A 12,271-nucleotide genomic window follows, 5' to 3' on the forward strand; every position below is an offset into this window, starting at 1 on the left:
TAAACTAAGATTATGAAGATTACATAATCTGGAAAAGAATAGTACTCATTATGTGTCATTTCCGCTACCAGACACTTGAAAAGCTCTTTATGCCTCTTAAGGAAATGATCAAGATTCCAGAGCGATCGAGAATTATGGCAGCAGCTTCGGGAAGACGAAAACGGGCTCTTCTTTTGGTTATAGAAACCCAGTACTGGAATACCCCCCCCCCCCCCCCCTCTCTCTCTCTCTCTCTCTCTCTCTCTCTCTCTCTCTCTCTCTCTCTCTCTCTCTGCCATTGGCTAGAAGTCAGTGAACCTTGTTTGATGATTATGCCTACTCCACTTAATGTCTTGGAGAGAGAGAGAGAGAGAGAGAAAAAGAAGAATCTGATGCGTCATTCTAGTTTTGCTCAAGCGGATCTGAGAGTACCTTGAACTTGGAATATCCAAAGGAGAGAAGATAATGGAGAGACGAATATTACAGGTCTTCAAAGACATTAGTCGTCTTCTGCTCGGAATGCAGCTCCAAAATAAGTTCTCCTTGTGTTCTAAGTCGCTTTTATAAACCTTCCGGCTGCAGGGCGAGTCATCAGAGGGCGAGATAGGGCAGATCTTTTAATAATACGTGATTGCATGTGCTGTGTCACTGATTGATCAGTCTCTATTTACGTTTATCGATTGCAATACATTCTGGTCAAATCTGCAGGCACAAGCATTTTTTACGGCTGTGCTAATATTGCTTAGAGGTACTACGTCTTTAATTTATTTTTACAGAAGAGCCTCTGTGGATTTCCCATACACACACACACACACACACACACACACAACACACACACACACACACACATATATATATTATATAATATATATATATATATATATATATATATATATCGAGCTACAATGTCCTTTAATATCTAATTCGCTCTACCTCTGAATTAATATATTTTCATATATGCTTAACCGAAGGGGAATTTTTCTCGATAATAGACTTGCCTGGACCAGGGCGCGAACCCATGGATCCTTTCTCAAATCCAGGAACATCAGTGAAGCTTTTACTTACTACACCACTGACGTTCCTGCATTTGAAAGGATCCATGGGTTCGCGCCCTGGTCCAGGCAAGTCTATTATCGAGAAAAAATTCCCCTTCGGTTAAGCATATATGAAAATATATTAATTCAGAGGTAGAGCGAATTAGATATTAAAGGACATTGTAGCTCGATATATGTATATGAATCACGGAAATGTGATATGACTTATATATATACACATATATGTGTGTGTATACTTTAAATGTATATAATGTACGAAGAAGTGGGAAGATATGTAAAATCGATAAAAAGGTTAGCATCTCTACAGGGCTGGATGAAGTCGTCATGTGAAAAGAATGTGTTAAGCAAATACTTTGTAATGTAGACATTTTTGGAGGGAGGAGTTTTGGAATACTTAGCTAGATTGATAGCTTGTAAGGGACATGTGAAGGGTGAAGCCTTAATATCCTGCAATTGCTTGGTTGCGTGCAAGAGGTGTATGGTTATGGCGCAGTGTATAGAGGACTTGACTGGCAATAGTCACGGAAGTTTTCAAGTGCTTCAATTTCATCAATGATTACGCGGTTGAAGAATGTAAGTGTCAGCGACTGTTGTGTTGTTTTATCGGTAGATCCACCCGCTGACAAGAGAAATAACTCTATGTTAAAAGAGGGAATAGGTAGATGGTCCAGTGATTACCAACCAAGTCGCACCATGCGATAGATCCTTAATGAAAAATCCACAGAGCGTCTGTTGAATGAAGGCGTGAAATAGGTACTTAGTTGAGAGTCGACTGTGGTGGGTAGCAGTGGGAAAGGGCTTTGCGGTTAGGACACTCATTTGAAAAGACTTTTTGAAATGAGTAAGACAAGCTAGTCCCTCTAGTGTGAAAACCCGTTTAGCTTAATATTTATGCATTCATGTATTGCTGTGGACTTTCAGTGCAGTTACATTTACGTATTTGTTTATGTGCATAAGATCTAGGATAATATATGCGTGGGCCAAGGTCTGTCCCAGTGCCTGACCTTGGAAAACCCCAGATGGTAGAGTGAAAAACCTGTATTATTGTCTTGGTTTTTCGATGATCTGGAACTTGCCACGCAAGTGGTGTGTTCCATCGTGAACCTCAGGCGACGACTGGTGGTTATACCGGACAAGAAGCTTCGGCAGCACTTGTTCCTTTATAGGCAGAATTGAAAGACAGAGTTCTCAAGTAACTTTTCATTCAGTGATTGCATTATTTTTTTCATATTTGTATTATCTATAATTCTAAATTTAAAAGTAGCTGACAATATTGTATTAAGTGTTCGTGGTGTCGTAGTCTTCGAGATTGCATTAAAAAATTTAACTGGTTTAAATGCAAAATTTCCAGAAGGGATTATAGAAGGACTGGATTGGATTTTCCATGGGTTTATAAAAAAAATTGGGGAGGGGGCGTTGGGCTGTAGCTAGTATCTGAAGTGACTGCTATTCATATATGACTTCCAAATAAGTCCTTGGGGGTAAATGTTCCTTGAAAAAACTGTTATCCACTCAGGTGGAGGCGGGGCATAAGAGAAAAATGACAGATGGCTCGCTGTTTTGATTGAGGCCCATGACTGCATTCCAGGTCTACGCATTCCTTCCAAGACATCCATTATGGATCCTGTTTTAACCCCATTTTCTCCACGTGACAAAGTCTCCTTAGTCTGTTAATTCCTCGAACCCTTGCAAGTTACGGTTTATATCCATTATTGCCAGGTTTTTTTTTCCTCTCATTTTTTGTACGTAAGAAAACTAGAGTCGGAAATTTTATAAAAAAAAAAAATTGTATACATTCACGCGGATTTACTTTGAATTAATGCCCTGTGTTCTTTTTCGATGGTTCGCCAGCATTTTCCAAAGTAAACTACAGGTGTCTGTTCTTAATTTATTGCATTTGTAGACAACACTAACCCCACCTGTCACCCTGCCACCTTTTCCTCCTGAAGGCACTTTGTAGTAAAATGCAAAAGGCATCTTCTCAAATATCACTGGGGAATACCAGTTTTTGTAAGCAGAGAAGGAGCCGTGTTGTGGCTAGATCAATCCGGATTTTCAGATATTACAAAAAAATAATAAAATAAGTCCCGTGACTTGAACATTTCAGTTAAGATTGTCAGGGGCTTGGAAATAACTGTCGTCATTCCTCTTATATAACTGTTTATGAAGATTATACGTAAAGAAATTTATTCTGCTGAATTCAGCGTGTTTTACAAATTCCGAGTGTCCTTTTTTCTTTGAACTGTTCCCTGTCCCGTCTGCTGAAGAAACCCTCCCCCCCCCCTTTTTTTTTTTATTATGGAATGGCCGGTGAGACAGACAGACAGACAGACAGCCGAATGCCTTTGTCTCACTCATTCCCATGAAAAATAAAGTAAATGGATTAGGGGAAAGATTACGTCATCACCTGAAGGACGGAATTTAGAAAGAAAGAATGAGGCAGGAAATACACAAGCTTTTGAAATGCAAGGGGAAGGAAAAGTCATTGTATAGAGTAGTCTTTCGACTTGAAAAAAAACGTATTGAAAAAATATTACTCCAAATCCTCCAAGTAGTGCTACCATATAAGATGAAAGCAAGGACAAACAACTTTTTATTTATTAAAGCGGCCAGACAAGGACAAACAACTTTTGTTGAATGTGACATTCATACTCCTATAAAGTGAAGTGGTCTTAGTTTCATTTTGTTTAAAAAGGAAAAGATTTACAGCTGATATAGTTTGAGAGGGAGGCTGTATAGTGCCTGATCGTATCCTTTTGTATGTTACAGATCTCTCTCTCTCTCTCTCTCTCTCTCTCTCTCTCTCTCTCTCTCTCTCTGAAATGAGACGCCCTACCCAAGACACCTTGAGCAATCAGTTAGCTATTTCCAGAGCACAAGATGACCTGAGTTCCCCTTCAACGTCGCTGGAACAAAAGGCATATCACACTATTATTGGAAAAGGATAAACGATAGAAAAAATACATATAAAGCCTAGGGTGCTGTTAAAAAAAAAGTTTCATTGAAAAGCATAGGCATTAGAACAAGAATTTATGTCAGTCGTGCAGGAAGATTTATGTGTTTTCTGACGTTGAGAATTATCATGACCATCCACGAGAACATCACACTGGCCGTGGACACGTTTTGTTCCCTCCAGAGCAGCCCAGTCTTTACATTTTTTTCCTCTTCTTCTTATTCTTCTTCTTCTTTTCAGGATGAAGACGTCTGTGCCGTTTCATTTTTCGTCTTTTATTTAGATTTGAAATTTACGCCAGTACGAATATACAGCATAAAAAAAACAATACTCAAATGATTAGTGGGTGTCTTCTCATGAGAGCTGTATTCTCGAGTGCTCAGTTAAGTCGTGACGTATCGACACAAAAGGCTATTTTTGGTCCCTTCTCAAAAATGCATACTCGGTCTGCTCTTGGAAGTGTATCTTTCTTATATTTGGTAGGAACGTGATTCAGAGCAGACAATAACAGCGTAAATTTAATGGGCAAAATTGAACACTGTTACAAAGTTGCATTCTTTCAGGTACCAAGGTTATATATCATTATGTGCATTGTGTTTATATATATATATATGTATCTCGAGGCATCCTGTTTTTTACGAGACTGAAGGAGCAGGAATGCGGGCTCTTACGGGTCGTAACCGGATCAAAGCAGAATCCTGTTGAAGGTTCTATTTCAGTGACATAAAGGGGTCCCTTGCCCTAGCCCCCCACCTCCCCGTGGGAGTTTGCTTGTAGTTCTCATGTTTCCGAAGATGCGCAGTACGAAAGTATATTTGAAAAGTATACCGTTTTATTTCCTCATTTGTATTTTCATCTTTTTATCAGAATAATGCATTATTTTATATAAACAATTGAATTGTCAAGTTATGATGATATTGTCGTAATGACCACGCACTGCGAAATGATAAATACAGTATGAAAAGTGACAAGCATTCTCCTGGAACGAGGAAGCCTTTAGATTTTGCTCAAGAAGACGGTGCAAGCTTGCATGTCATGCAAATGACTGTCGGTACACTTTTCAAAGGATGCAGGCAATTTGTCAGCATTTACGAAGTTGAGAAAGATTAAGAATTTAATGTGTGGAAATGCCGCAAAAATAAACGGTCCCTTTTGGTGATTAGCGTTTTTTTATATATATATTTGATAATATAATATTTTGGAAAAGAATAATTCAAATAATTTTCAAGGATTAGAAAGGCTAATAAATAGTGTGCATTGGCATAATCGTTGTAACTTGTATTTTAAGTACCGATTACTGGACACCCCCACCCCCACCCGGCCCTCTCTCTCTCTCTCTCTCCTCTCCTCTCTCTCTCTCTTCTCTCTCCTCCACATTGGGGTGCTGTTGCAGTAGTTGACGAAGAATTTATTATAATCATTGTAATTTTTTTTTAAAATCTCTTCTCTCTCTCCTCTTCCTCCTCTCTCTCTCTCTCTCTCTCTATCTCTCCTCTCTCTCCCTCTTCTCTTTCCTTTCTCTCTCTCTCACATGGTTGCTGTGGCAGGATAGTGAACGAAGATTTTATTATACATCATTGTATTTTTTAAATTACTATTCTCTCTCTCTCTCTCTCTCTCTCTCTCTCTCTCTCTCTCTCTCTCTCTCACATGGTGCTATGCAGATAGTGACGAAGATTTATATACATCATTGCATTGTTAAAGTTACAATACTCAGAGATCTTGTAATGTATTGTGATATTTTCATTCTACGAGCGCGGTAGTTCAGTATGCCTCCCGTGTCATGGAGATGGCTGGTGACGTCATATAGATGACTGGTGACGTCATAGAGATGTCTAGTGACGATGCTTTTATATATTGCGGAGCAGATTTGAGATATTTCTGATGTCATGTTTTGTAAGTTGCAAAAGTTTCTGATCAAATGGGAGAGTTACTCATATGAAGGGATATTGTAAATCAGAATGTAGTCATTACTTGTAAGTGTTTTGGTGGGATGCAGGTACGAATGGTGATTACCATGAGGTAGCCATGACAGTGAACATTGCATACATACAAATATATATATATATATATATGTATCATAATAAGGATATATATATATATATATATATAATATATATATATATATATATATATATATAGTATGTATATGTGTGTGTGCGCGCGCGCGCGGGCGTGCGTGCTTGGGGAGCCGTCGGAAAAAGTACAGCATCTTTCAGACTCTATGCAGTATAAATATTTAAAGTTAGATTTGATTCAAGGAGATTTATGTAAAGGTATTACGTTGAAGAACGATAAAACACTTGAGGTCCGCGAATCGCCTGAATGTCATTCGCTGAATGAAGACTAGAGAAAGAAAGTGATGTTATGTGGGGAGTTGAAGTAAAAAATGAATAAATGAAAAGTAAGATGGTGAAAACGGTCTTGAATGTTGTGGCCTTGCAATTGTGGAAGTGTTTTGTAATTTTGATTTTTCACTCGACATACAAGGAAAGAATGGAGGATGTTTCTGAGAGTCCATATACATTGTAGCCAGTAGCAGTCTACTGATAATATTTGTGTTTGCTTGCTAGTGTTGGTTTAAGGACACATTTATTAATACTATTAATAATGAAATATTCACACCCGCAGGAAGATGCCCCACCTCCGCCTGGCCTTAGGTCATCATCGGGGAGATCGCTGGTGGAAGGAGATGGAGACGGAGAAAGTGGACGTCGAGGAATTGATCACGAGCAACATCAGTGCCACCGTGGAAGACCTCCTGAAGCGGCGGTACCGGATGGAGGAAGGGCCTTTGTGGTTCACCCGTTTCATCACGCTCGACCCCGATGAAGGAGAAGACCCCGCCGGTAGCACCCACCAAGCAAAGCATAGATACGTGTGCATCTTTGGGTTCCACCACAACGTCACCGACGGCACCACTAACATGAAGTTCTGCAGAGTTTTTCTGGAGGTCTTAAACTGCATGTTGGAGGGGAAAGATATTGACATGAAGCAAGAGGGCTATTTCGCCGAGCCCTTGCACGACAGACTTGCCGATTCTGTTTCCAACAAGTGGCGTATGTTCCTCATCTTCGTCCGGAGGTTCTATAAAGGCATGCTGTGCTACGGCGCCTTTGTCAGGAATTTTACTCGATATTACCGCATGACGAGACGCCGCTCCGCTGCAACCCACGTAATTCACCACGAGCTGGACGAAACCACGACCGAAAAACTTCTCCGGCGTTGCAAGGAGGAGAGGGTCACTCTCAATTCGGCTTTCATCACAGCTGCAAATTTAGCCCTGTACAGTATGATCATAGCCAAGGACCCTTCTGTCAAGTCCTCTCCCGTGAATTCCCTTCAGGCCATCAACATGAGACGCTACTGGCCTAAGGACAAGCAACCAGACACCTTCGGCTGTCATATCTCCATGCTGGACGTGAGCTTCGTCGTCAAAAGGCAGCACTTCGACTGCTTCTGGGACTGTGCCCGGCTGGTCCACGCCACCATTCTGCACCAGTTGAACAAGACGCGCCATCCGCTCATAGTCCAGCCCCATGAGCGAACGTTTGAAACTAGTCGTCGTGGCCAACTCTTTCCTCAACCACTTCAGATTGCCCTCCACGAATGACAACCACTTTTGCGTCACTAATATGGGCGACCTGTCGGCGGTCTTCCCTGGCACAGGTCCCGTCGTCGAGGCTTCCAAGGTCATGAGATCCGTTTCCTGCCACTTCATGTCCACTCTCTGCCAACACACGATCCACACCTTCCGAGGGAAGTTGTCTTATTCCCTCGATTATTACACCCAAAAAATGTCGAAGGACACAGCCTCCACTTATGGCCAAGAGATTCTGAAGGTTCTCAGGTCGTCGGTTGATTCACCAAAGTAATCGGAATTTCGAATCAAAGTTTTTACAGTTTTACGAAGCGGCATTCTGACTAATCTTAGACTACAAGTACAAAAGGAATTTTGTTCCCTATTGCATTGCGATTGAAGGAAGAATATCCTTACTGAATATCCCAGGTAACCTAATATTTATCAATCAAAATAAATATCCGAAAGTGGAACCATACCTAAGAGGTTATAAAGTTTTTTTTTTTCACTTAGGGAAAAGTGAAAAAGTTGGTTTCTTGAAGTGATTAACTTTTGCACTGAAGGTATTGTCACTGCCATTTAAACCCAGCTAAACTTGCAGTAGCCTTGGCAAGTGTGAATAATGATGCCGCGTTCCAGTTTTAAGAATCCGAGAAACTGTTCGTCTATTCTTACGTGATGTAGATTATCAGTACTTATTAGCTTTAAACAAAGTATCATAAGAAATTTATATTTTTTGTAAGTATAATTTAGTTTTCTCAGTATAGATCACTTACTCGTCTTTTATAGTGTGGAGGATTTTATTAGTTTTTCTCTGAAAATCCATTCTTTTAGTACATTCACTGTGCTCTATTGAAGTTAGTTACCGCTCTGTATTACTACTAATCACTTTTGTAATTATTGTTATAATATCATGACTAATCGCTTTTTCTTTATATATATATACAGGGTGTGTTTTATTTGTTGCCCTTTTATGCTTCGAAGCCTCACTCCACTCCATTTTTAACACTCCATTACAAATTATTATTTGTAATTGAAACCAAATTTGAGAATATGATAGAAAAATTCTTGTTATGCATGCATGTCCGCGCATATGACTTTGTGAATCAGTTGAGAGATGGAGTTACGACATTGAAAGATTGTTTGCAACATGATATTTCAAGGTGACATTGCAAGCCCCGTGATTTTTCAGTGCGCTCGCTCGCTGTTATGCTCTGTTGTTTCTCTTTTTGTTATGACGCCTTTGCACAGAATTTTTTTCAGTAAAATAAATGTAAATCACCTCTCTTTTATTGTCCTCTCTCTTTATTAGCATTAGTGTTGTTATTGCGTAGCGTGCTCTCCACTTGCCTGCTATTTTGTCATTGCCTTTGTGTTAATGTTTGTCATCATGTACATGAGTCTGTGCTTGCCTTTATATATTTTCATCGTGCCCTCGTTTTATTTATCATACTCCTTCCTGCTTAGTGTTTTACGGGCTCCTCTATGAGCAAGAGCCCGTGCTGTCATATATCCATCCTAGTGAGAAACAACAATAACATTAGTGTTCTCCTTGCTGGGAAAAAAGTTTAACTTTTAGTTGATTTATGAAAGTTGCTGGTGGATATTGTGTATAAAATAACTCTTGACTATCAAGAGATCATACCTGCATTACCCTCGCTGAAATTAAAAAAACCGTGTAAAGGACCATGCAAATGAGTCGGTGGACTAAGGATTACAAGTTAATATAGTCAATTAATTTAACGTTAGAAATGTATGGTTCCAAGTATTAGCGATATTGCGATGGAGTCCAGTGCAAATGTGTCCATGGGAAATGCATGAAGAGATCCAGCGTTTTTAAGGAATTGTTGTTGCATGAGGTTACATGATAACAGAGGATTTAAAAACCGCATTTCCACTTGTTAGTAATGTACTGAAGGAGTGATTACCTAGGGATTTTTTTTATTAATGGTCTGACTAGCTCTTACAGTTTCTTCGAAGAATTCGTGACTGAAAACCTCGCCCCCTTCTTTCATTTTCAGAAGAATCCAATAATCTTTCCTCTGTCAAGGCCAAGTCTGCCTCTTGCATGTTCTCTCTTCACCCCCTAATTTTCTCGCTCCAATCATGCAGGACCTTTCCATTATGAGTTACATGTTAATTCATTCTATCGAACATTGCGTTTCATAAAATGCGGGATTTGCAACCAGGTTTGAGATACGCATATAATTTTCCTGGTGCTTTTACAGGTCAGGCAGGGTCATCTTTAAAAAAAAAAGGTTGTTAATGAACTCTGGATTGAAGGGATACCATCCCTGCATTTTGCAAATTCTGGAAAACTTTGGAGAAACTATATTAATGTACTTCCAGTCATAAGAAATAATAGTAATATCTGATATAGTAATCTGATATATAAATCTGTCATTTTTTTTCTATTACAAGGGCTACGGCTGAAATTAACGTTGTATTTTTCATCGCTGATTCGTGATATTTGATTTGCAAAGCAATATTTTGAGGTGGCGTGGTCGGTATGGTGTTGGCATACCACCTCGGTGGCCGCGCGAGTTCCATTGAGGTGTATAGATGTGTATTTCTGGTGATAAAAGTTCACTCTCGACGTGGTTTGGAAGTCACGTAAAGTCGTTGGTCCCGTTGCTGAATAACCATTAGTGCCTTGCAACGTAAAAACACCATACAAACAAACATATACATATAAATGTATGTATATATAAATATGTATATAGGTATATATGTGTCTGTGCATGTGTATATTGGTATATATGTAGATTAAATACATTTTATGATGAAGTAAACGACAGCTGAATTCAGTGGATGGATAGCTTAGTAGCGCCACCGAATGAAATGAGTAAGTAGCCTTTTTGTCCGGCCCACTTTATCAGGGGCGCTCTGTGAGACCCGTAAAAGAATTTGATTTAGTCCCTTGCTTGCATAGACATTTGAAAAATGTTACGGCATGCTCCATACTAATTGTCAGCACCACAAAACTCGAAAAATAAAGTCTGTAATTCAAAAACATTCCTGATGTGAAGTGGGAACTTGGTATTTAAGTTTGGAGTAGCAATTTTTAAGGTCCAAAGTCATCATTCGAAGTCTAATTTGGCTTAGATAGAATAATTACACATGTTGCGAACCTTGTGTTAACTGATCATTTGCTGTAACATGCACACACAAAAAATCTTTCCAATATTTTGGACATTCTGTCTTTATAGTTTGATGAGTCGTAACAAGTATTTTAAAATTCGATTTACTCTTAACAGACAGCCAGTGCATTTCGAACAAAAAGCGGGTATCCTATCAAGAGATGAGACTCTTTTTGCCGCTCTGTTACAGCTTCGTAAGCTTTTTCCTGGGTAATTTATAATAGATTGAGTTGCAGTAGTCCCCTCTGTTAATGAAATAATCAGGCACAAATTTCTCAACAGAACTCTTAATATATTTTTTGATAAGGGCAATATTTCTAGTATGGCTAGTAACCATTACAGTAATAATTGATTTATGTGTTAAGAGACAGGTTTCAGTCCAGCAACACGCCTAAGTCACGGAATTTATCAGTAACCAGGACTAGATAATTCATTTCCGTTCATTGTATATATGTGAGTGTGTGTGTGTGTGTATGTGTGTATAAATATATTATTTATACGCATATATATAATATGTGTCTGCGTGTGTTTGAGAGAGAGAGAGAGAGATTTGGGACATTTCCCTCCAGCTGAAGTATATTTAAATAAGAGAAACAACTCTCAGTGCGTTCACCCACTTCCCACACAAAACAAAACCTTGGTAAGTCTGTTTAAAGTGTTACAGTTTAGTTTTGGCATTTCTTTAAGATGACCTTAATGATGTTCGCTTGAGAAGGGAAGCTCGTTTATCTTATGTGGCTGATGAAATTAGCCATTGAGGGGTTTAGTGGGGTCTCGGAGATAATTAGATTGTTACCTAAATGGGCCATTGTGCTGGAAGTAATCAACTATTTTTATTTGTTTATTAAACAAGAATATTCGGATAGGGCGAGAAATGATACCATAAAAGAAATTACGGATGTTCTATAATATACAGGATAAAGGGGATGGAGATGGCTTGGACATGTCCTTCGCACAGACCCATAGGAGACTAATACGTGGTAATGTCAGATGGTCTCCTGTGAGTATCAGAAGAGTTTAGACGACCCAGAACCTCTTAGGTAAGAACTATGAGAAGGGTGGATGAAGATGAGTGGAGATTTATGGAAGATAAAAGCAATTTATTTCTGGTGGTTAGAAATGAATTTATCGATATAATGTGGTTCGGCTCCCACAATGAGCTGTAGGTTCCGTTGCTAAGAAACCAATTGGTTCTTAGCAAAGTAAAAAAAAAATATAATCCTTCGGACCCTAGGAGAGCTGTTAATCAGCTCAGTGGTCTGTTAAACCTGAGATATACTTTAACAGAAAATACAGGAGCCGCTGAATTTACCAGAGGATCTTTGTGTCAGGTGGCGTTGGAGTTGATCATGTGTTCGTTTCCTAGGTACGCGTTCGACACTAACACACTGAAACAGCGAATTCTTGGGCGAGAAACAATAATGAAAGTAATGAGAGATCCTTGCGAACGGAAGAGAAAATATAACTAAATTAATTAAACCATTTTCATCTACATAATAAACTTTGCACTTTTTTTGTGATTCTCTATATTGTATTTCAGTTTTACGTTTTCTGCAAAAGGAAA

General features: G+C 39.1%; 1 protein-coding gene across 1 annotated transcript in view; it reads left to right on the forward strand.

Moving 5' to 3' along the window:
* The window catches only part of LOC135212585 (uncharacterized), a 144,072-nt gene extending 135,230 nt beyond the window's left edge, over positions 1–8,842 (forward strand). Inside the window, 2 exon segments of the mRNA XM_064246129.1 lie at positions 6,619–7,522; positions 7,524–8,842. Of these exon segments, the coding sequence (XP_064102199.1) occupies positions 6,619–7,522; positions 7,524–7,862 (1,243 nt within the window). The 3' untranslated portion in view covers positions 7,863–8,842.
* The last annotated feature ends 3,429 nt before the right edge of the window (positions 8,843–12,271 follow it).

Source organism: Macrobrachium nipponense, chromosome 41, assembly GCF_015104395.2.
Source record: "Macrobrachium nipponense isolate FS-2020 chromosome 41, ASM1510439v2, whole genome shotgun sequence".
In the NCBI taxonomy this organism is placed as follows: Eukaryota; Metazoa; Arthropoda; class Malacostraca; order Decapoda; family Palaemonidae; genus Macrobrachium; species Macrobrachium nipponense.